The sequence below is a fragment of the Oncorhynchus mykiss genome, chromosome 18 (genome assembly GCF_013265735.2).
Source record: "Oncorhynchus mykiss isolate Arlee chromosome 18, USDA_OmykA_1.1, whole genome shotgun sequence".
Lineage (NCBI taxonomy): Eukaryota > Metazoa > Chordata > Actinopteri > Salmoniformes > Salmonidae > Oncorhynchus > Oncorhynchus mykiss.
The window spans coordinates 38,138,722-38,163,922 of NC_048582.1; the positions used below are offsets into that span (position 1 = coordinate 38,138,722).

Below are 25,201 nucleotides of genomic sequence, written 5' to 3' on the forward strand. Positions count from 1 at the left end.
GACCCCAAGCATACTTCCAAAGTTGTGGTAAAATTACTTAAGGACAACAAAGTCAAGGTATTAGAGTGGCCATCACAAAGCCCTGACCTCAATTCTATAAAACATTTGTGGGCATAACTGAAAAGCGTGTGCAAGCAAGGAGGCCTACAAACCCGACTCAGTTACACCATCTCTGTCAGGACGAATGGGCCAAGATTCACTCAACCTATTGTGGGAAGCTTGTGGAAGGCTACCCAAAACCTTTGACCCAAGTTAATTTAAAGGCAATGTTTCCAAATACGAATTGAGTGTATGTAAACTTCTGACCCACTGGGAATGTGATGAAAGAAATAAAAGTAAATCATTCTCTCTACTATTATTCTGTCATTTCACATTCTTAAAATAAAGTGGTGATCCTAGCTGACCTAAGACAGGGAGTTTTTACTCTGATTAAATGTCAGGAACTGTGAAAAACGGAGTTTAAATGTATTTGGCAAAGGTGTATGTAAACTTCCGACTTCAACTGTAAGTTGTGTATACAGCTTATTTTTATTTATTTTTATTTTTACCCATCTACCAATAGGTGCCCTTCTTTCCAAGGCATTGGAAAACCACCCTGGTCTTTGTGGTTGAATCTGTGTTTGAAATTCACTGCTCAACTGATGGACCTTACAAATAATTTATTTGTGGAGATGAGGTATTAATTTTAAAAATCTGGTTAAACATCATTATTGCACAGAGAGTGAGTCCATGCAACTTATTATGTGGCTTGTTCAGCGAATTGTTACTCCTGAACTTATTTAGACTTGCCTAACTAACGGGTTTAATACTTGACTCAAGAAATGTTAGATTTTCATTTTTAATATGTTTTTAAAAAATGTAAAAAAAAAACATAATTTCACTTTGACGTTATGGGGTATTGTTTGTAGGCCAGTGACAAAAAAACATCTAATTTAATCCATTTTAAATTCAGGTTGTAACACAACAACATGTGGAAAAGGTCAGTGGATGTGAATACTTTCTGCATGCACTGAAAATCCTGTGTAACATCTAGCGACAACCTTGTACTTATGTAGATGTTACGTACTCTATGGTGTACTAGTGTGTTTATTTTTTCACTTGGGTGGCGTTTTGAGAAGCTGACGATTATATTGTCAGAATGGGTAACGTACTTTGTAGGTACACAATAATTACAAGTAAGTACACCTCAAGATACATTTCATTTGAACCCCCTAGCCTGGAGTCTATTGATGCACCGGTGTGTCAACCTAAGTGACATAATATAAAAATCCACATCAGAATCCGTCAGTTTAAGCTAGAGATATCTTTTTTGTTGCATGGGCTGCGTCTCAATCCACCACATCCGCCTACGGCCTTCCGCATCTGCGGTGGAAGGTGGTCGAGCTACAGCAGTGTTTATCAGACCATGAGACATCCCAAAAATCTGTCGTCACACGAACACGGCTGTAGTGCCGGGACTCATCTGAAGTCGATACCATGGGCTACAAATTAATGTAACCCCACTGTGGAAAGGGGAGATTCTCACAAACACAATGTTAGTCTCCGGTATAAAAAATGTATGGAAGTATGGAGGTAGTTTTGTGCCAACACAAAAAAGGGTTTAAATAAGTGTAAAGAACTAACAAAAATATTGCTTTCTTAAACACTACATGACCAAAATTACGTGGACATCTATATTATTTTTATAAAAAATGGTGTAGAATGTCATTGTATGCGGTAGCGTTAAGATTTCCCTTCACTGGAACTAAGAGGCCTAGCCCGAACCATGAGAATAGCCCCAGACCATTATTCATCCTCCACAAAACTTTACAGTTGGCACTATTCTAACCTTAAAACAATTCTACATGTCAGCTTATGACCCATCAAAACTATGAAATAACACATATGGAATCAAGTAGTAACCAACAAAAAAAAAGAGTATATATTTGAGATTTTTCAAAGTAACCAACCCTTTGCCTTGTGTTAGGAGTGTGTATTGGAGGCAAAGTCAGGTGCAGGAGAGCAGAGTGTCGTGAACAGGCGCACTTTTATTCCGGTCAAAATGACAGCACAAAATAACATAAAATGTGCCCAAAACACGGAACATAGACAAAAAGTAATGCGCGTAACAATATCCACAATATCAAAATACACGTAACACAAACAATCCTACACAAATACATGATGGGGAACAGAGGAATAAATACATATGAATTGTTTGGGGAATGAAAACCAGGTGTGCAGAGAACAAGACAAAACAAATGGATACATGAAAAATGGAGTGGCGATGGCTAGAAAGCCGGTGATGTCGACCGTCGAATGCCGCCTGAACAGGGAGAGGAGCCGACTTCGGCGGAAGTCGTGACACCTTGATGACATCTTTGCACACTCTTGACATTCTCTCAACCAGCTTCATGATGTAGTCACCTGGAATGCATTTAATTTGACAGGTGTGCCGTGTTAAAAGTTAATTTATGTAATTTCTTTCCTTCTTATTGCGTTTGAGCCAATCAGTTGAGTTGTGACAAGTGTGGCAAACCTCTTCAAGGTTAGGAGCGTTTGTCACAAATTAAGTGGTAAACTGTCACCAAATCACCCAAGAATGAGAGTTCTTTTGAACAGGACAGTACCTGTGTGTTTGTCCTGGTCCACCCAGGCCGTAGGCGAGGTCAAGGATAGCAGGGTTCGGTACACGAATCGGGTTCTCGGTAGGTCCAGGTCCAAACGCCAAAAGGTAAGTCCAAAACAATCCAGCTCATACACGGTAAATCCAGCCAATCTCTATTGTCTCTTTCTCTATTGTTCATAGATCCTTCCAGCACTCTCTCTCTCTCTTCCTGGTTTTTCTTGACCCTTTATCTGTGTGTCGGCTCCACCTTTGAGGGTTCCCCTGGCTTCTGGGACTTGTAGTTTTGGGGGTCTGCCATTTTGTGATCTGTAGTTCTCACAGGGGTGGCCATTTTAGTGATCGGGCAGAGCCCGTTTATTAGTTCTGCTCTCACATATCTGCCATTTATCACTCGACCCCCTTCTTTGCCACACAAGGTAGGGGGGGTATACAGAAGATAACCTTATTTGGTAAAAGACCAAGTCCATGTCAAGAACAGCTCAAATAAACAAAGAGAAATTGCAGTCTATTATTACTTTAAAACATGAAGGTCAGTCAATACGGAACATTTCAAGAACTTTGAAAGTTTCTTCAAGTGCAGTCGCAAAAACAATCAAGGGCTATGATGAACCAACTCTCATGAGGACTGCAACAGGAAAGGAAGACCCAGAGTTATCTCTGCTGCAGAGGATAAGTTCATTAGAGTTACCAGCCAGAAATTGCAGCCCAATTAAATGCTTCACAGAGTTGAAGTAACAGACACATCTCAACATCAACCGTTCAGAGGAGACTCCGCGAATCAGACCTTCATGGTCATATTGCTGCAAAGAAACCCCTACTAAAGGACACCAATTAGACTAAGAGACTTGCTTGAGCCAAGAAACACGAGTAATGGACCGGTGGAAATCTGTTCTTTGGTCAGATGAGACCAAATTTGAGATTTTTGGTTCCAACCAGCGTGTCTTTGTGAGACGCAGAGTAGGTGAACGGATGATCTGCGCATGTGTGGTTCCCACTGTGAAGCATGGAGGAGGAGCTGTGATGGTGTGGGGATGCTTTGCTGGTGACACTGTCAGTGATTTATTTAGAAATAAAGGCACACTTAACCAGCATGGCTACCACAGCATTCTGCAGCGATACGCCATCCCATCTGGTTTGCGCTTAGTGGGACAATCATTTGTTTTTCAACAGGACAATGACCCAACATACCTCCAGGCTGTGTAAGGGCTATTTGACCAAGAAGGAGAGTGATGGAGTGCTGCATCAGATGACCTTCACAATCACCCGACCTCAACCCAATTGAGATTGTTTGGGATGTGAAAGAAAAGCAGCCAACAAGTGCTAAGCATATGTGGGAACTTCAAGACTGTTGGAAAAGCATACCAGGTGAAGCTGGTTGAGATAATGCCAAGAGTGTGTAAAGGTGTCATCAAAGCAAAGGGTGGCTACTTTGAAAAATCTAAAATCTATTTTGATTGTTTAACACTTTTTTAGTTACTATATGATTCCAGATGTGTTGTTTCACACTTTTGATGTCTTCACTATAATTCTACAAATCAAATCAAACTTTATTTGTCACATGTGCCAAAAACAACAAGTGTAGACCTTACCGAGGAATGCTTACTTACAAGCCCTTAACCAACAGTACAGTTCAAGAAGAGTTAAGAAAATATTTACCAAATAAACTAAGCTGTTAAGGAGCCGTGCGGTAACAGAGTACACAGTCTATGACTTGGGTGACTGGAGTCTCTGACAATTTTATGGGCTTTCCTGTGATTCAATCGTAATCCTGTATTGACGCTTTGCTTGTTTGATGGTTCGTCTGAGATTATAGCGGGATTTCTTTCAGCGTCCAGATTAATGTCCCGCTCCTTGAAAGCGGCAGCTCTAGCCTTTAGCTCAATGCGGATGTTGCCTGAAATCCATGGCTTCTGGATGGGATATGTGCATACGGTCACTGTGGGGACGACGTCGTTGATGCACTTATTGATGAAGCCGATGACTGAGGTGGTATACTCCTCAATGCCATTGGATGAATTCCCGAAACATATTCTAGTCTGTGCTAGCAAAACAGTCCTGTAGCGTACTTCCTGCTTTAGTTTTTCCTTGTAAGCAGGAATCAGGAGGATATAATTATGGTCAGATTTTTCAAATGGAGGGTGGGCGAGAGCTTTGTATGGATCTCTGTGTGTGGAGTAAAGGTGGTCTAGAGTTTTTTTCTCCTCTGGTTGCACGTGACATGCCGGTAAAAATGTGGTAAAACTGATTTAAGTTTGCCTGCATTAAAGTCCCCGGCCACTAGGAGCGCCGCTTCAGGATAAGCATTTTCCTGTTTGCTTATGGCCTTATAGAGTTGGTTGAGTGCGGTCTGGGGTGGTAAATAGACGGCTACAAATAATATAAACTCAGCAAAAAAATAAACATCCTCTCACTGTCAACTGCGTTTATTTTCAGCAAACTTAACGTGTAAATATTTGTATGAAAATAACAACATTCAACAACTGAGACATAAACTGAACAAGTTCCACAGACATGTGACTAACAGAAATGGAATAATGTGTCCCTGAACAAAGGGGGGGGGGGGGGGGGGTGTCAAAATCAAAAGTAACAGTCAGTATCTGGTGTGGCCACCAGCTGCATTAAGTACTGCAGTGCATGTCCTCCTCATGGACTGCACCAGATTTGCCAGTTCTTGCTGTGAGATGTTAACCCGCTCTTCCACCAAGGCACCTGCAAGTTCCCGGACATTTCTGCGGGGAATGGCTCACCCTCATCCTCCGATCCAACAGGTCCCAGATGTGCTCAATGGGATTGAGATCTGGGCTCTTCGCTGGCAATAGCAGAACACTGACATTCCTGTCTTGCAGGAAATCACGCACAGACCGAGCAATATGGCTAGTGGCATTGTCATGCTGGAGGGTCATGTCAGGATGAGCCTGCAGGAAGGGTACCACATGAGGGAGGAGGATGTCTTCCCTGTAACGCACAGTGTTGAGATTGCCTGCAATGACAAGCTCAGTCCGATGATGCTGTGACACACCGCCCCAGACCATGACGGACCCTCCACTTCCAAATCGTTCCCGCTCCAGAGTACAGGCCTCGGTGTAACGCTCATTCTTTCGACGATAAACGCAAATCCGACCATCACCCCTGGTGAGACAAGACCGCGACTCGTCAGTGAAGAGTGAAGACTTTTTGCCAGTCCTGTCTGGTCCAGCGACGGTGGGTTTGTGCCCATAGGCGACGTTGTTGCCTGTGATGTCTGGTGAGGACCTGCCTTTCCACAGGCCTACAAGCCCACAGTCCAGCCTCTCTCAGCCTATTGCGGACAGTCTGAGCACTGATGGAGGGATTGTGCATTCCTGGTGTAACTCGGGCACCTGTGCATGTGTTGTTGCACGTGGTCTGCCACTGCGAGGAAAATCAGCGGTCCTTCCTGTCTCCCTGTAGTGCTGTCTTAGGCGTCTCACAGTATGGACATTGCAATTTATTTCCCTGGCCACATCTGCAGTCCTCATGCCTCCTTGCAGCATGCCTAAGGCACATTCAGGCAGATGAGCAGGGACCATGGGCATTTTTCTTTTGTTGTTTTTCAGAGTCAGTAGAAAGGCCTCTTTCGTGTCCCAAGTTTTCATAACTGTGACCTTAATTACCTACCGTCTGTAAGCTGTTAGTGTCTTAACGATCGTTCCACAGGTGCATGTTCATTAATTGTTTATGGTTCAATGAACACACATGGGAAACAGAGTTTAAACCCTTTACAATGAAGATCTGTGAAGTTATTTGGATTTTTACCAATTATCTTTGAAAGACAGGGTCCTGAAAAAGGGACGTTTCTTTTTTTGCTGAGTTTAGATGAGAACTCTATTGGTAGATGGTGTTGTCTACAGCTTATCATAAGGTACTCTGCCTCAGGCGAGCAATATGTCAAGACCTCTATAATATTAGACATCGGGCACCAGATGTTATTGACAAATAGACACACACACCCACCCCTCGTCTTACCTGACGTAGCTTCTCTGTTCTGCGGATGCATGGTCCTGCTCCCGGGAAAGTAGTATATCCTTCTTGTCGGACTCGTTACTTGACACCCCATCCCGGATCCGGGAGCGTGATCAGCGACTGATACTAATTAGCATAACGCAACGGACATAAATATTACTAGAAAATATTCCTATTCCTGAAATATATTGAGACACAGCTTAGCCTTTTGTTAATCACCCTGTCATCTCAGATTTTCAAAATATGCTTTACAGCCAAAGCAAGACAAGCATTTGTGTAAGTTTATCGATAGCCTAGCATAGCATTATGTCCAGCTAGCAGCAGGTAACTTGGTCACGAAAATCAGAAAAGCAATCAAATTAAATCGTTTACCTTTGATGAGCTTCGGATGTTTTCACTCACAAGACTCCCAGTTAGATAGCCAATGTTCCTTTTTTCCAAAAATATTATTTTTGTAGGCGAAAAATGCTCGGTTTGTTCTTCACGTTTGGCTGAGAAATCGACCGGAAATTGCGGTCACGACAACGCCGAAAAATATTGCAAATTAGCTCCATAATATCGACAGAAACATGGCAAACATTGTTTATAATCAATCCTCAAGGTGTTTTTCAAATATATATTCAATAATATATTCACCTGGACAATTGGTTTTTCAGTAGGACCGATTGGAAAAATATTTTACGCGAGAATCACTCTGAGAGCCATCAGGTGACCACTTACACAATGTAGCCGCTTACGGATATTCTTCAACATAAAGGCGTAAAACTACGTCACAATGCTGTAGACACCTTGGGGAATACGGAGAAAAAGTAATCTGGTTGATAGCCCATTCACTGCTCAATAGGGACGCATTGGAACGCAGAGCTTTCAAAACATGAGGCACTTCCGGATTGGATTTTTCTCAGGCTTTCGCCTGCAATATCAGTTCTGTTATACTCACAGACGATATTTTTACAGTTTTGGAAACTTTAGAGTGTTTTCTATCCTAAGCTGTCAATTATATGCATTTTCTAGCATCTTGTCCTGACAAAATATCCCGTTTACTTTGGGAATGTTATTTTTCCAAAAATGAAAATACTGCCCCCTAGTCACAAGAGGTTTTAAAGGAAAAAAAGCTTCTTTCAGTTCAAGGTGAGTAATCGCTGTTCTGACGTCCAGAAGTTATTTTCGATCATAAGAGACGGTAGCAGCAACATTATGCATAAAATAAGTTGTAAAAAAAAGTTACAAATGACGCAAAAAAAAACTATCAAAATAGCACAGTTGGTTAGGAGTCCGTAAAATGTCAGCCATCCTCTTCGGTCGACCTTTTTCAGAAATGTAGAATGTACAAATAAAGTACAAATATAGTACAAATAAAGATGGCACACTTTTTGGGGAGCAAGCGCTACCAACAACATTGAGTGGAGATGTTGAAGTGTGCCATTCACGGGTAGGTAATTAGAGCTTGTTGAGCTTCCAACCGTAGTAATCTCGGACACCCAGCTCATCTGTCCAAGAGATTACAACCTTTTGACAGTTTATACTAAATTGGATTGAGCTGAGAAGAAACTAAACACTAAATTGGTGAGTTTATTAACAAACATGGTAACAAGTATTTGTTGTAAATCCTCTGTAATTACAGAATGCAATTACCATCAATTACATGTTGTTACTACAGTGCAACTATGAGTTATTACAAATTAACTACAATATTTGTTAGTGTAATTACACATTTATTATACTGTAATACAGACCCCTTAAAATGAAGTTTTAGCTAAATAAATTGTAATGAACTTCACAGGGTGGGGAAAGTTCAAGGTGAAACGCTTGATGCTCCTACAGAAAAAATATTGAGGGTCTTATTTTGGTGGTGTAATGATCAATGCTTGGCTGTCATTTGACAAATAAAATATATCTCACTCTTTTGTCCATAATAATTGGCTATATAGTGCACACGCCAATACTAGAGTGGGCACATTCGCTAAAACATGTTTTTTTCTTCACAAAACCATCAGTAGAGGTGAAAATACTACGGAACTCCATTTAACTTGTATTTTATATTTGGGAATGGGAATTTAACCACAACAGTTATTTTATGTTCACTAGGTCATCACCCACACACAGCGTTTTATCCACAACATGTTCATTTGATGGAAACATCTCTGGTGGGAAAATGCGCATACTATTTTTATGCCAATTTTTTTTGTATATTCGAATGAACATCTTTCACCAATTGGACGGAAACCTAACTACTATCATCAATGGACTAATGAAATAAATACCAAAGGATAGTTTTGGGGTGGAGTTGTTCTTTAATAAAGAAAATGCTGAACTGAAAATATCTGACATGTTTTTTGTTAGGCTCAGTTGTAGATTTGGCATGTTTTACATTATTGCATAAAACACATAAAGCATAAACATATTGTCGATAACAAGCAGTCTGTTAACATCAGCAGTAAGCTACTGTAATACATTTACCAATACAGTTTATCCTCACTTCTTATTATAAATGTCAGCAAAAAGAAACGTAAAGATACTTTTATGTTCATAGCAAAATTCAATACTTTTTTTTTCACACAGATACTGTATCACAGGGGCGCAACTTTGGTTTTAGAAGTGGGAGGGACATAAGGTATTTTTTTTCTTGTATCCGGTCGGATAAACACTTCAAACAGACCACCCGACTGCTCGGACACGTCCACGGTCCTAAAGCCTGTTTTGTATCACATTCCAATGATAAAACTGGGGGGGGGGGACAAAAATGAAATTTCAGAATAACATTATCTCACATATTCTTCTGTGAGACCAACCACAGTTGACATCAAACCAACTCTTGCCATCATGAGTACCACCTTTTTCTCCCATTCTAGCACAGTCTTCACCGTCTGGATTTTGTCTTTCCTTGTCTCCTTGCCAGTTGTCAGGCTCTTTCTTGCCATTTTGGGAAGCAAACCAGAAGCTACAGAGGAATTACATTATAATTCATTCAGCCATCCACGTCCTCATATTAACTGCATTGATTGGGAATCATCATTTCACCTGTATTTTTGTGTTTTGTCAATTATGAGAACACATCACAATACTCTAATACACCATACAATACTCAGCAATACTGAATGATCATGCTTTTGTAAATGTATTACTATTCAAGATAACTTCTGACCTGTTATTTGAATCTAGAGGTGTGTCGTCCACCCATAACCACTTTCCCTCTTCTTTTTGGTCTGTCAGTCCGATCCAGAACTTGTCTTCACCACCACTCATTATAGCACCAACTTTCTTATCTAAGATTGTCTTCACCAGGAACATTGATTGACAAATTATATAGAGTGCTACAATGGGTTAAATGGATAGTTCACCCAAATGTTGCCTTACACTGATAGATAGCAGTCTATGGACTAGTCGAGTACATCCAAGAACAGTAATCCACGCTTTTGTGGAACCTAAAGCTCAATGACTAAAAAGTGTTTTAATTTGATTGGTTTTGGTTATGAAATGCTACAATTAGCGGTTGGTGACAACAGGGAAAGGGGGATAACTAGTCAGTTGTACAACTGGATGCATTCAACTGAAATGTGTCTTCCGCATTTAACCCAACCCCTCTGAATCAGTGAGGTGCGGGGGGCTGCCATAATCGACATCCACGTCGTCGCCGCCCGGCTAACAGTGGGTTAACTGTCTTGCTCAGGGGCGGAATGACAGATGTTTACCTTGTCAGCTCAGGGATTCGATCCAGCAACCTTTCGGTTACTGGCCCAACGCTGTAACCACTAAAAGCGAGGTATACAAAACAAAAGCGTGCTTTGCAGTCTCTCCTTGTCCATAGACTCATTTCAGTTTAGCCTTATAAGGCAAAAAATAAAAAATTATGTAATTGGCTGAATTATCTTTTTAAATACAGTCAAACATGGTGTACTTTAATTTTTGTAGATTGCATGTTTAATTGCATGTGCTTTATAGCTGTTTTTTTCTCATTAGACTGACATGGTACTGAGATCTCATAATAAAATGTAAAGCACTTTCAAATCTTATAAACCCATTGGCTCAATCTGTAATTTGTGGATACAAAATCTATTGCCCGACCACAGCCTTAATTAATGAAAGATAATATGGAAGGACAGACGCAATGTATAATTTAATTCCCATTCAATAGTCATGATAACTACCTGCTCATAAAGGCTGTCTATGATGACCAGCTTTCCTCCCATGGAGACACATTTATCCTGACTCTCAACCCAGGTCAGACTATCATTGGAAAAATAATAGCAGTTTTTCCCGTGACACATCCAATCATGAGCACATATTGGACGCTCATCCTCTGTGGAGGGAGGGAACAGAAATAACCTGGTGATATATACGTCTTTGTCAATAGTCCCTTATCAAAATGAAGTATTTGTAACATACTATATGAATAATATTTTTTTATTTTTTTATCTTACTGATTGTATGAGATCCATACTGACATGAAAACACATTGATTTACTATGCATACACTTAGCCTCAGCCTAAGTGGGATAAGAAAAAAGCAGAAATAGACTGAAACCGAGGCAATAAAATTAGGTTTGAAGTGACTTCCATTTTCTTTTCTTTTTTACCATGGAATGTCTTATAGTAATTCCAATTCCTTAATGGAGTATATTCTATGATATAAAACATAGGCCTATGTAACAAAGCACTTTTTTGGAATGACTGAATCTTGTGCCACTATTTATTTGGACATTCTCGCATAGTACCTGTGATCTTACAGCAAGTTCTCTGCACAATCAATTCTTGATTATGTTTCAAAACTGTTGAGAAAAAAGAGAAAACCGAGTCACATTTTGTACTCAGACTTCCCCTTCTCTCTTCTGGTTAAAACAGATGTTACATTTTTGCATCGTGACATCAATCATTTCCTTATAACTGAGAGGGTAAAGCCCATACACTATACACTTTTTATAGGGATGAAAATGTCAATGGAAATGTACTGTTTAGTATTCATCTTAGCATGAGTCATATGATCCAAAATTCACCTGCTGTAAGATTATTTTCAATCAAATGTTTGAGATTTTGAAGAGCGCTGCACTGGGTTTGTGGGCTAGTTGTATCAGTGTGAAAAAGACACATTTGAAATGTACAGTAATGAGTTTGACCCAACTTTCCTGTAGCTATCCTATCCCGCCTCATATGTGAACAGCCAGTTTGGGGACTCCTGCTCCTACTCTGGACTCCACTATGGGTCTACTCTATAGTACTTACAGAGAACCCCAAGTCCAATGACAGCACCCATCAGAAGAACACAGAGAGTCACCAGAACAACTCTGACAGGGTCATATCCACTTGGTTTGACCTTTGACCCCTCCTGAGAATCAGGGTCACCAGCTGAGGGGACAGAGAGAGAATATGAATCAGACTCCCATCAACTTTCTACTTAGTTTTATTGTATGTTAGACATGAAATCATCAAAACATGAAGAAAATGTATGATTCGTGGAACAAGGAACATGGTTTTTGAGGCTATGGAGACAAGTATGATGAAAAATCTAAATTAGATTCTGTTCTGCATGCTGTCAACTCTTTTTCTCACCCATATGTGGTTTTCTGAAAGAAAATGTCCTCATTTTTTTGCCTTGCTTGAAATTTGCACGGACTTCATCTGACCCACACAACCACGCACACATTCACCACACTCACGCACACACACGTAATAACACACGCAGGCACTCACCCACACACCCACACACACTTACCATTAGGGTCGATAGATGGCTGGTTGCGCCTGGTTCTGGAAATTTCAGAGTGTGTGGTATCATTCACTGTGGATGCTGTTGCTGAAATGTAACCATGAAAGTGTGAGAATAAGACAAAACTCCTCTCATCACATTGGCTGTTCAAGAACAAGCATTTTTGACACTCAATTTGTTAATGTAAAAGAATTGGCACAGATCACCGATAAAGCATGAGGCCTGCTTAAAAATGTTTATGCCAACCGGCTAAAAATAGGTTTCTTGAAAACCGTTTTAATATACCTACAAAGTAGTAATTGAAATCACTAATATCTCTTTGTGATGTAACCCACTGGGCAAAAACGGGTTGAATCAATGTTGTTTCCACGTCATTTCAACCAAAAAAGTCAGTGTGATGACATTAAATGAACGTGGAAAACTGATTGGATTTGCAAAAAGTCATCAATGTGAGGGCATTTTGTCTCTTTTTAACCCAACTTTTAACCTAAACCCAATGACACGGTTAGTTGACAACTAAACCAAATGTAAATCAAAACTAGACGTTGAACTGTCATCTGTGCCCAGTGGGAAGTCATTTTTGTCTTAGTGAACATGTTTTGAAATAAATTAACAATATGCGTTGTCAAATAAAGTCAATACGGTATTAATATAATTCCAGAATAATCTGGAAATTGAGAATGTGGTACTCGTCTCTGAGAGGTGGGGCTGGATGACCATGAGATAAAAATTATAGCTTTAACCATGTTTTGAAGATATACAGTGTTTGTTTACAATTACATTGTGTACAAACAATGTAGTACAACAAGCTTACATTTGGGGTTCTGATGGGCTAATACAGTTGAACTAAGCTCATGAGGCATTTAGAAGTAATATTCTTCAAGAACAAATGTCTATATATAATTTATATAAAAGTCTTAAAATGGATTTACCAATCGCAGATTGCCTCTTTAACATTAGATAGATATTTATGCAGGTAGAAGCTTTTTGTTGAACATTCTTCACATCCTGAGCATATAAACAAACATTTTTTGGTGACAGATTTTAGTTTAGAACATACCACAATTTTTTCCTTCAGTCCTTTGTTGCTTTTTGAACTTTACATCAGCGTAGACTATTCCTTCAGACATAATTAGCTATTGCAATTGTCTGTCTTTCAGTGGGGCGAGGTGGTCACTGATCCTCAACACTGCTACCAGGCACGTATTTACATCAATCCAAAATAGAAATTTCTTCTGTGTGATGGGAACTGAGCGAATGAAGATGTTGAAAACAGCAGCAAAACAGTTTCGCAATGACACTTCTCTTTCTCTGTTTCATTCATTCTCAACCAACAAACTAATATGTTAGCTATCACTATTAATTAATAAATGGTAGTCCTACTCCTATCATTGGTCATCCATTACATTCACACCGTTCAATCTCTCATTGACATGTAGCTGAACTACATGAGACATTGGAATCTTATTTGTTTGATTAATAGTATGTTTCTCTTGTTTGCTTCTAAAAGCTCTTAGTTTAGATAACTACTGTGGTTTTATTAGAAGTCTGTTGGTTTTCTTATTAGTTGGAAAATGATTATTTGAGCAACCTTTAATTAGGGGTTTGCCTACAAAGACAGATGTGCCATTTATATTTTATTACCGCGTTAAAAGTATCTACATTAATGCTTGCTCATTAGAGACAAAATAAGAATATCAAGTTTGGTGCGAACATTTCCTCAAGTCAAATGTCCTGGACTGGTACCTCGATGACATGATGAAGATACACTGTGGACACTGTGTGGACATTATGACAACTCTGTCTTTCCATCTAATCCGTCATTCCATCTTTACCATCTAATCAGCCCTGTCTTAATTGGATATGAATTTGATAATGTAATGACTGATCTCCCAGTGTAGTGTGCATAAACAGTGTTTGTGCTATTAGGGATCCTTGGGACATCCCTACCCTAAACTCTAACCTTAACCCCTACCCTATCCATAACCATAACCCCTACTTAACCCTAAACCTTAACATAACCATTTAAATTGAATTTTTAATGGGCTGACATCAGAGTTGGGATGTCCCAATGATCCCGTTTAGACTTTTAAACTGTAGTAGCCAGATGGGCATTGAACACGATTGAATCATTTCCACAGCTAATAGTTTCCTACCATTTGACTACTCATTCATTTCATTATAGAGTGAGCAAACGCCTATTTAGACACAAATAACAATGTTAATAATAATAAGAATTTATTTAACTTGTATAGCGCTTTTCATTACAGAAAATAATCTCAAAGCACATAAAAAGCAAAACAAACAACTAATTTAAATTGAAATGCATCCAATTACAATTCAGTATGTTTACACATGAATATTACAGTGGGTACTAGTCCTTCATTGCCGAACATGTAGCACCCACCTATGTGAAACCATTGCAGCTGAAAATCGCACAAAAAGCAACTACATATTGGCAGTGGTTAAGAACAGTCTCTGAGCCTCTTCTGCCATCTCTGGACACATCATGCAGTACTTGTAATACTTCCCGACAGATGAAATAATAATAATAATAATTATTCATTCATAATTCTAAGTATAATAACAATTAACAAATAATAATAATAATACTGATAGAGGATTATGTAACTAATAACAATGTTCATTTTCATTTTGATGGTCCCTGACCAAAGAAGATTCATAATTGCATATGCAAAACCCGGATGTTATATCAAGAAACTTACTATTTCAGCAAATCGGTGTGTAGGACGCTTGACTGAGCCATCTAATGGCCAATGAGGTGGAAGTATTTTCTGATAAAGAGAGGGTCATCCAGGAAGAGGGCGGGGACACTTCCTTTCTTGGACGAGTTGGCAGATAATAAAAGTGGTACAAGGACGACTGAAGTGAACATGGCCCCCAGCACGCAACGGAATGAAGCTGTCTCCGACGTAAAAAAGGGAATTCGGGCAATCCTGCTTGGACCCCCTGGTGCTGGGAAAGGAACACAGGTGAGTGAGTTATGCTAACTTGCCAAGGAAGTGTAGGAATGGGATACCGCTTGGCCGACACTGTCAACCAACTAACTTCATACACCCTGTCCTGAAGTTCATTCTGAATTGGCTTGCATAGATGGCTATCTCTCCCACTATCTGGTGCTGGCTTGACTAAGTCGTGTGTAATGAATTGGGTAGCTAGATCAGACGAATAAGGAAGTATCATAAAAGTTGTAGCTAGCTCGCTAACCAGTTATGAGCGTCTGTCCTTTGGAATGAAACTAATTCCCTCTTGGCTCCCACTATCTGGTGCTGGCAAATTTGACTGTTTGCCAAGGTGTTGCAAGCTCACAATGTGGTACTCGTCTCGAGTCGCATGCCAACCGTTTGTGTGAAGAGTCTCTTAAAGATAAGAGGGCCCTTTCAACGTCACATTAGGGACTGTATGCTAATCATACTCTCCAGCTGGCCATCGCCAACTGCTTTCACTTGATCTAACCAGGTTCAATGAGAACGTGTTACCGCTTGACTTCCCTGTCAAAAAGCTCAATGTGGTTCTTATTTTAATTTCTGGGGGTATGTGGTACAGGAGAGCAACCGCTTGTCCAGGGTTTTGTTAGAGGTAATTATGTCAGGTGTGTTTAGGCTGATCTGGAACAAAAGCTGGTACACCATGCAGCTTCCCACGACCAGAGTTGGGGACTTCTGTATTTCCTTTAAGTTCTGTATCCATATGTGTCTCATGGCTATAGTGGCTGCATAGCCTTGTAAATATACACACACTACAGTGTGTACGGAATACATGTTATTTAATTTTTTTTTTTTTTTGCACAGTCTGGTACAAGTACTGTACTTTCAGACACATACTTTTTGGTCTAGCTTTGAAGATCCCAACTATTTAGTCAGTCTCCTGGGGGTTTGGTCTTTTTTTCCCTGCTGTGGCACAACCTGAATCTCATTGAAATGTAAAAACAAAATGGCAACATGATTATGTCCTTAAAACCACAGTAATGCATGTGCTATGAAGTTAGTTATTCAACACTTATTTTTGCTCTTCCAAAAGTGTCCCATGCCTTCCCCACACATTCAGACATTAGTCTCATGTCATGTGTGGAGGTTATGTTCTGTAGCTGAAGGAATGTTGCGCTTTGACTGTGCCCAAAATATAACAGCCAGCCATTTTACGATTCAGCACGACTTTAATGCTTTGACAGGCTCCCACCTGTTGTAGTAGTTTGCCAGGTTGGGAAGCGCCTATGTTTGGCCATACTCTTCTCCTCAGAGTTGCGATTTTGCGAAGTGACTACATAAATGCTACACCTTTTGGCCTTATAACATGAGGCTTGATGCCAATACCCACGCTCTCCCCCTCTCCTCCAAGGCTCCTCGGTTGGCAGAGCAGTACTGTGTGTGCCATCTGGCCACGGGGGACATGCTGAGGGCCATGGTGGCGTCTGGCTCTGTGCTCGGCAAGAGGCTCAAGGAGACCATGGATGCTGGGAAACTGGTAAGATGTGTAGTGTGTTTTCATGTTAGTTCTGAACATGTTTCTGTGTTAATTTTTTTAATAGGAATTCATCTTTTGTGTCACTGGTGCTGGAACTTAGTGGTAATCAGAGACCGGTTGACTTGGGCGTCTGTCCTAATTGTGTGCTCTTATGCATTTATTTTCACTGCTCATCACTCTGTGAATTTACTCCTGTCAAATGACTCATAGGTCAGTGATGAGATGGTGGTAGAACTCATAGAAAAGAACCTGGACACGCCTCCCTGTAAGAAGGGGTTCCTATTGGATGGATTCCCCCGCACAGTGAAACAAGCCGAGATGGTGAGGATTGGTTGGTGCCTGACTCCATTTTGCTGGCAATCCCCCAGAGCAAAAGTTTGTCTTGATGTTAATCAAGCATAAGCAGTGGTAAACATCACGCAAAATGAATGTGGTGCGTGAACTATGTTTACCCTCCACTATACCATTGAGCATATTAACCTGTATCCTCCCTGCTCCTCTCCTATGTTTCATGACTCCCTCTGTCTCCTAGCTGGATGGCTTGCTGGAGAAGCGCACAGAGAAGCTGGACTCTGTGATCGAGTTCTCCGTCAACGACTCCCTACTGGTGCGCAGGATCTGTGGCAGGTAGGACCAAATATACTGCGGTGGTCTGAGCTAGTTATTATCAACCATTTTGTTGGACAAATAATGTTGCAGAGCAATACCACATCCACGACAAACAATGCTCTGTATTGAGGACACTACGAGGACACTACTACTAATTATGTACCTGTAGTCCATTCAAATGGTCACATCAGCATGTCAAAAAGGGGTTCTTTGTTTTGCCAAGGTGGGATATAGTGTAAGTCTTTGAAGTTGGCCAAGGGCAGTGTGAGTGGAGGACTAACCTTCTCCTCTCCCCCCTCAGACTAATTCACCAGCCTAGTGGTCGCTCCTACCACGAGGAGTTCAACCCACCCAAAGAGTCAATGAAGGACGACGTAAGTATCTTTTCAACGGACGTCCCCCTCCCTGAGTCTGGAAATCCTACTTCTATTGTATATCCCAATCTGCTAACTGGTGTTCAAATGTGTTTCTTGGTCAACTGGCACTTCAAAAGCGTGTGTTCAAGTTTGGTCAAACATGCACTTAACAAGTGTCTATGTTTGTAATCTGAGGAAAGCAGTGGCTCATTTGCATGCAGTCTTTCACAAGTGCTTCTGTGCTAATGGCTCTGAGCTCTTGTTTCATTTGAGTCATTTAGAGATGTTTATCCAGTGCATACATCTCATACTTTTTTTCCCCCTTCTCTGTACTGGTCCCACGTGGGACTTGAACCCACAACCCTATCGTTGCAATGCTCTACCAACTGAGACACATGGGACTGTTTCAGATGCTCAGCACAGATGGCTTTCAACATACACGAGCGGTTGTAATGTGTGTGGTGTACCTTGAGATGTAGCTCAGTGCTACTGGCTGGGGAAACTATTTGACACAGCTCCAAACCTTCACAAGCCCTTCTGTGTTCATCATAGCTCTGACGAGACTGGATAGGAGAGAATTTAATATGGCAGATGCATTTTCCCAACTTGAGGTCTAGGGGGCGCCATCACCATATTTCTGACATTGAGCCAAGTCTTTCAGATCTGAACTCAAAGGGGTGGGGAAAAAGACCTGACCAGAGAAAGAAACCAAAATTGCCCTTTTCACCCATTAAATGTTTCCTCTCTCTGTCCATCGTCAGGTGACGGGGGAGCCGCTGATGCGCCGCAGCGACGACAATGCGCCGACGCTGCGCTCACGACTGGAGGCCTACCACGGGCAGACTGTGCCTCTGGTCAAATACTACAGTGCCCGCGGCCTGCACAAGGCAGTCGACGCTGGCCAGTCCCCCGACGTAGTCTTCTCCTCCATCCTCGCCGCCTTCTCCTCGGCCACAGCCGCCACCTGTAAAGACCTGGTGCTCTTCATCTAAGCTCCCACTTCCTTTTCGGTCTCTCCTTCACGCCCCTATCATCTAGCTTTCTAACTTTCCCTTTTTAGTCTTTCTTTCTCACTCGGGACTAGTCTCTGCTCCGTTCTCCTCCCCTTCTTCGTCTCTCTGCTCTCCACTTTCTTCATTCTGTGGTGGGGTGTCTCCCTTGTACTTGAACACGCTCCACTACTGGGACTTCAATAGACTTCTCCTGGAAACTACAGAGACTGGACTAGCTGGTTATAATGGAGTGTATAAGATGAGTGTAATTTCCCCTTGGGCCAGGTATACATATCAGTGGTAATCCAAATAAATGTTCCTTTGTCACGTTCTTTGTAAACCAGTGTAGACTAACAGTGAAATGCTTACTTACGGGCCCTTCCCAATAATGCAGAGGGAAAAGAGAAATAATAACACAATTACTAACGATAACTTTGCTATATAACACGTCTATATAACGTAGCTTCATTGATGGTCCCTGTACTTGGATTAAATTAAGGAAGCAGTAGGGAATAGGGATGTGATTAAGAATGACTTACATTTCACCTGAATGTAATGAGTCCAGGATAGATGGCAGGGATAGCTAATGTCGTGCAATGTCAGAAGTCTACTCAGGAATTCATTAGGAATCTATTGACTAATACTTTGACAGCTTGTGTGCTTTGGTTAGTGAAAGCATGCTACTTTTCTAGAGCATAGTCAAAGTACCTGTCATACAATGTACATTTAGTTCCTGTTAACCAATAACACTTTGTTCCTATTGATGTGACGTATATTCCACAAAATGACTAGGCTACAGGAAAGGGCAAAGGAGACTCCTTTGCTCTTTCCTTTTTCCTGTCTAGATTTGTCCCCTCTCTGTAGACTGACTTCTCTCCTCTGACTGTGACTGCATGATGTTCTCAGGGTCGTCGGAAAACGATAGCTGTTGTATTATGTGACGCTATATTGGCCAGTAGGCTTGCTGTTTGAATTTTTCTAGCTTTGACTTGATAATGTTAAAAGTATCAAAACAATGACGCCACTGCATTGAATGCTGCTTTAGTTCACGTAGTCAAGTTTTCTACTGGCAAAATTATTGTTAATGTACTGCTAAGTCACCATTGTAGTTCAGTGTTAATTTAAACTTATGTGAAGCCTAACGGCTGACGTGTTTGATTGTTAAATGGTAATACACTAAGTTTTAGAAATGGATGTTGGAAGCCTAATTGCACTATAGATGGACTGGATTGTTAAGTTGCACAAGGACCTGTAGATGTCCAAGAGAGCAACTTGTGACTGTAGCTATAGTTCTGCCTCATGCATCTTTGAATGACCCAAAACTCAGTATTTTGTTAAAATGTTTGTGTGCATGTCTTTAAAATCACCTGAGACTCTTTTTTTTCCCCCAGCTGTTTGAATCCCTGCTTCTCCAATCCTGGCAATGGAAACAAAAGAGGAAATGTTGTACTATAGTACTTCATTTTGGAATGTTGCTGGAGGATGAGGGAGCTTAATGTACTGCATTCTATGAGGAATAAGTGGAGCCATCTTGGAATTGACTTTGATTATGTTACCCTTCTAATAAAATGAAGACACTGTTCTACAATCATGACATCATTTTGTAGCCTCCCTTTGTGCTAATTACTACCATTTATAATGTTACTTGCTACTAATGTAACACTCAACTGCCATTATCTCAATGTGAAGCTAGTCATGGTTTACTTTGCATACTGGGTGGGTGTCTGTCTTTATGGAACATAATGCGTTTGCCTGCATAGTGGGTAATGTTCATACTTGTCAAATGTGTAAATCACCTGGTCAGGAAAATCTCTAAATTATTATAGACACTGAGAGATGTACTTTGAGAACATGAATCCAAGTACATTGCTCCAGCACTCAATCAACTGCCTTGTTCGGGGGTGGCAGGTAGCCTAGTGGTTAGAGCGTTGGACTTGTAACCGAACACGGCAGTTTACCCACTGTTGCAATGAAAAGAGGAATTTGATCTTAACTGACTTGCCTAGTTGAATAAAGGTAAACAAATCTGTAAAGTTGGATGAAATTCGTCATCGACTGGTAAGCACTATCTTTAGGATTTTAATTATTTTTGGGACCTCTACACAAAATAATGTTCACGTTCCAGGTGGTTTCATTCCACAAACAAAATAATGACATCAGTTTCCCTTCGTGAAGACCAAGTAAATGCATTTTGAGTTTCCAAATGTGACGTCACTACGGACGGGTGGGGTTTCCGTGTTCCATGTTGGTAGCCGCACAGGGTTTTCCTCCGTCAGCGAGCAAAGAAGCAAGCTGCGAAGATTATTCTGTTGCGCTCCAAATAGGGGACGGGGTCACAGCTGTATTGTATATTCAGTCTACACGCATATATATATATATATATAGTCCATTGATATTTTAGGAATGGTGTCAGGTCCCGTATTGGAGGCTGAGATGAAATAGCCTGGACAAAACGAGGACTTCAACACGCCCAAAGCAATCGATCAATGCGCATCGCCACTCACGGGAGAAGACTCACAACGGGTACCAGAAAACGGTCTCATACTACCCCGAGGTAAGAAGAGTCTGCCGTATTGGGCCTTGACACAAATTGCAACATGTTCAAGAGTTCGATTTTTACACATTTCATCATGCGTCTTGTGGTTTGGAATGTCATGTCGCTCAGTTGCCTACTAGGCTACATTAAGGTTAGTAACCTATCGCTAACGGAAGTGTTAGTTTGCTACCTGGTCAGTTTATATGAATTGCCAAAGGTACACTACATGACCAAAAGTATGTGGACACCTTCTCGTCGAACATCTCAATCCAAAATCATGGGCATTGATCTGGAGCTGATCCCCCTTTTGCTGCTATAACAGCCTCCAGTCTTCTGGGAAGGCCTTCCACTAGATGTTGGAACATTGCTGCAGGGACTTGCTTCCATTCAGCCAAGAGCATTAGTGATGTTTGGCGACTAGGCCTGGCTCCTAGTTGGCGTTCCAATTCATCCCAAAGGTATTTGATGGGGTTGAGGTCGGGCTCTGTGCAGGCCAGTCACGTTCTTTCACACCGATCTCGACAAACCATTTCCTGTATGGACCTCGCTTTGTGCATGGGGGCATTGTCATGCTGAAACAGGAAAGGGCCTTCCACAAACTGTTGCTACAAAGTTGGAAGCACAGAATTGTCTAGAATGTCATTGTATGCTGTAGCGTTCAGATTTCCCTCCACTGGAACTAAGGAGACTAGCCTGAACCATGAAAAACAGCCCCAGATCATTATTCCTCATCCACCAAACTTTACAGTTGGCACTATGCATTGGGGCAGCTAGTGTTCTGGCAAAACCAGATTTGTCCGTCTGATTTCCAGATGGTGAAGCGTGATCCATCACTCCAGAGACCATGTTTCCACTGCTCCAATGTCCAATGGCTTTACACCCCACCAGCTGATGCTTGGCATTGCACATGGTGATCTTAGGCTTCTGCACGGAAAACGGTACCGGAGCGCCTATTCTAGGACCAAAAGGCTCCTTAACAGCTTCTAGCCATAAGACTGCTGAACAATTAATTAAATGGCCACCCGGACTGTTTACATTGACCCCCCCCCCATCCCCATATTTGTTTTTCGCTACTGCTACGTGCAGTGGCCAGGTTGGGCCACTGAAAATCTCGAGGTGGCCCACCAAAACCAAAGCCATAACTGAAATTCAGGAATTCTCAGGAATTCTGTTGTAGTATATAGGCTAGTTGAAAACTATGTCAATATGAGAGTTAAGGAATCGCATACTGATATACTTTGGTTTCTTATTTTACAGTTAATGTTACTATTTATCTTATGTGCATTGACTAGTACCGGTTCAGTTAACATTTTGAGTACCACAACAATCCTGTTTAAATGTGTTATTTATCTGTATAAATGTGTTTAGGCAATTCATTGTTCTTCAAATAGGCGAGTTGTCCCTTTCCTTAAAAATACAAATATACAGCTTTAACTTGAAGGAGCACATTGATTGTAAGGAACACAACATTTACTGGGAGCAAGCCTACTTGAGTTTAAAAACATCACACAGAGGCCTCCAATTATTTTCAATACAGCTTTATTCGGCTGTTGCTGTGTCTTTTTTTGTAAACAAAAATATTATACAGTTGAAGTCAGAAGTTTACATACACCTTAGCCAAATACATTTAAACTCAGTTTTTTCACAATTCCTGCCATTTAATCCAAGTAAAAATTCTCTGTCTTAGGTCAGTTAGGATCACCACTTTATTTTATGAATGTGAAATGTCACAATGATAGTAGAGAGAATTATTTATTTCTGCCCACACATTTTCTATAGGATTGAGGTCATGGCTTTGTGATGGCCACTCCAATACATTGACTTTGTTGTCCTTAAGTAATTTTGCCACAACTTTGGAAGTATGCTTGGGGTCATTGTCCATTTGGAAGACCCATTTGCGACCAAGCTTTAACTTCCTGCCTGACTGATATCTTGAGATGTTGCTTCAATATATCCACATAATTTTCTTTCCTCATGATGCCATCTATTTTGTGAAGTGCACCAATTCCTCCTGCAGCAAAGCACCACCACACCATGATGCTGCCACCCCTGTGCTTCACGGTTGGGATGGTGTTCTTCGGCTTGCAAGCCTCCCCCTTTTTCCTCTAAACATAACAATGGTCATTATGGCCAAACAGTTCTATTTTTGTTTCATCAGACCATAGGACATTTCTCCAAAAAGTACGATCTTTGTCCCCATGTGCAGTTGCAAACCGTAGTCTGGCTTTTTTATGACGGTTTTGGACCAGTGGCTTCTTCCTTGCTCAGCGGCCTTTCAGGTTGATAAAGGACTAATTTTACTGTGGATATAGATAGTTTTGTACCTGTTTCCTCCAGCATCTTCACAAGGTCCTTTGCTGTTGTTCTGGGATTGATTTGCACTTTTTGCACCAAAGTACCTTCATCTCTAGAATTCGTCTCCTTCTCCTGGTATGACGGCAGCGTGGTCCCATGGTGTTTATACTTGCATACACTTGTTTGTACTGGTGAACGTGGTACCTTCAGGTGTTTGGAAATTGCTCCCAAGGATGAACCAGACTTGTGGAGGTCTACAATTTATTTTTCTGAGGTCTTGGCTGATTTTCTTTTGATTTTCCTATGATGTCAAGCAAAGAGGCACTGAGTTTGAAGGTAGTCCTTGAAATACATCCACAGGTACACCTCCAATTGACTCAAATGATGTCAATTACCTTGCCAGAAGCTTCTAACGCCATGACATAATTTTCTGGAATTTTCCCAGCTGTTCAAAGGCACAGTCAACTTAGTGTATGTAAACTTCTGACCCACTGGAATTGTGAGACAGTGAATTATATGTGAAATAATCTGTGTGTAAACAATTGTTGGAAAAATTACTTGTGTCATGCACAACCGACTTGCCAAAATTATAGTTTGTTAACAAGACACTTGTGGAGTGGTTGAAAAACAAGTTTTATTGACTCCAACCTAAGTGTATGTAAACTTCTGACTTCAACTGTATATGTCCAAAAATGGAAAACAAAACAAAAAAGCACAATCATGGACAACAATATACATTTTACTATAGCCTACTCATAGCCTATTCATATCCCTGCTTTAATAGGCTACATTCTTTTCAATACAGCTTTATTCGCCTGTTGCTGTGTCTTTTGGCAAACACATCCACAAAATCAAGATTTATGGCCCTCGCCCTTGACTCTACTCTTAACACCCCCAAATGGAGCAATCGCTTGTCACTCATTGTATTTCTCAAGACAGTCTTGATTAACTTTAGCACAGGAAAACTGTTCTCACATGCTGCAGTGCTCACAGGTAATGCAAAGTTTAAACATCTCGTGGAACACCTCCCTATATGGCTCAAGGAAGACTGTGAGCTTTATTAAACTGGTGTTTCCAAGCCACCAGTTTGCTTCCTATCAAGAATTTGCTTAAGCTGAGGGATCTCATATTCCAGATCCTCAGTGCTGCAGTTGTGTTGTGAGGCAAATGGAAAACACTTAATTTTTCTCACAAAATGTGGGACTGCAGAGATTCAAGGCCTTGCATGATGACACAATTTACTGTAGAACATCTTGTCGTCACCTCAGAGAGAAGCACATCAACGATTGGAATGAATGAACCTGCCCACGAATGACTCCTTATCTGTGTTGACCTGTCTTTGAACTATTGGAGTGGGAATGTGATGCCCAGCAAGCCTAGAGCTCGGTGTGATCTGACGGCCTGGAGGTCACCGTGTTGTCCCAAATCTCATTCAAGCGAGAGCCCTCTCTATAACTGTTCAATGTGTCAACTAGAGAATCAACAAAGGTAATAGCCGTGCCCAAATTGAGTTATGGGGACTGTAAGATATCTGACAGATGTTTTATCTCACCATAAACATTGGTGAATGTTACAAGGAGGCCAACACACTGTAGATCTATTTGGGCTCATTTGTAATATCGGCCTACAGACAAT

At 41.0% G+C, this 25,201-nt stretch overlaps 3 protein-coding genes and 1 long non-coding RNA gene across 10 annotated transcripts in view; 2 read left to right on the forward strand and 2 right to left on the reverse strand.

The window, feature by feature from the left end:
- LOC110496154 (C-type lectin domain family 4 member D) overlaps positions 1-13,599 on the reverse strand; it is a 30,745-nt gene extending 17,146 nt beyond the window's left edge. Inside the window, exons 1-7 of one of the 4 annotated variants that reach the window (XM_021571888.2) lie at positions 13,354-13,599; positions 12,300-12,380; positions 11,810-11,932; positions 11,305-11,358; positions 10,738-10,889; positions 9,735-9,865; positions 8,874-9,530 (exon numbers count right to left, since the gene is read on the reverse strand). In XM_021571888.2, the coding sequence (XP_021427563.2) occupies positions 9,341-9,530; positions 9,735-9,865; positions 10,738-10,889; positions 11,305-11,358; positions 11,810-11,932; positions 12,300-12,380; positions 13,354-13,423 (801 nt within the window). In that variant the 5' untranslated portion in view covers positions 13,424-13,599 and the 3' untranslated portion in view covers positions 8,874-9,340. Of the gene's footprint in view, positions 1-8,873; positions 9,531-9,734; positions 9,866-10,737; positions 10,890-11,304; positions 11,359-11,809; positions 11,933-12,299; positions 12,381-13,353 lie in introns of those variants that run through there. The other 3 variants (XM_021571889.2, XM_021571885.2, XM_021571884.2) reach the window with 3 other exon arrangements.
- LOC118941154 lies at positions 2,008-2,641 on the reverse strand. The gene is made up of 2 exons (XR_005037460.1): positions 2,610-2,641; positions 2,008-2,406 (listed from the first exon to the last, which is right to left on the reverse strand). It is a non-coding gene; the product is annotated as an uncharacterized LOC118941154 (long non-coding RNA).
- A 1,524-nt stretch (positions 13,600-15,123) lies between the features above and the next one.
- Positions 15,124-20,334, forward strand: LOC110496156 (adenylate kinase 2, mitochondrial). 3 transcript variants are annotated; one of them, XR_005037461.1, is made up of 7 exons: positions 15,124-15,286; positions 16,653-16,778; positions 16,989-17,099; positions 17,311-17,405; positions 17,689-17,761; positions 18,505-19,020; positions 20,127-20,334. XR_005037461.1 is itself a non-coding variant. In XM_021571891.2 (7 exons), exons 1-7 carry the CDS (start codon positions 15,188-15,190, stop codon positions 20,132-20,134), a joined length of 717 nt encoding a protein of 238 aa, XP_021427566.1. In that variant the 5' UTR covers positions 15,124-15,187; the 3' UTR covers positions 20,135-20,331. The 3 variants fall into 3 exon arrangements, 2 of the variants coding, with proteins under 2 accessions (XP_021427566.1, XP_036808570.1); XM_021571891.2 differs by having other exon boundaries at positions 18,505-18,709; positions 20,127-20,331; XM_036952675.1 differs by lacking the exon at positions 18,505-19,020 and having other exon boundaries at positions 20,127-20,331.
- A 637-nt stretch (positions 20,335-20,971) lies between these two features.
- LOC110496157 (E3 ubiquitin-protein ligase RNF19B) overlaps positions 20,972-25,201 on the forward strand; it is a 30,043-nt gene continuing 25,813 nt past the window's right edge. For both annotated transcript variants that reach the window (XM_036952676.1, XM_021571892.2), the window contains exon 1: positions 20,972-21,289. The gene's annotated coding sequence lies outside the window, so the exon portion shown is untranslated. The remainder of the gene's footprint in view (positions 21,290-25,201) is intronic.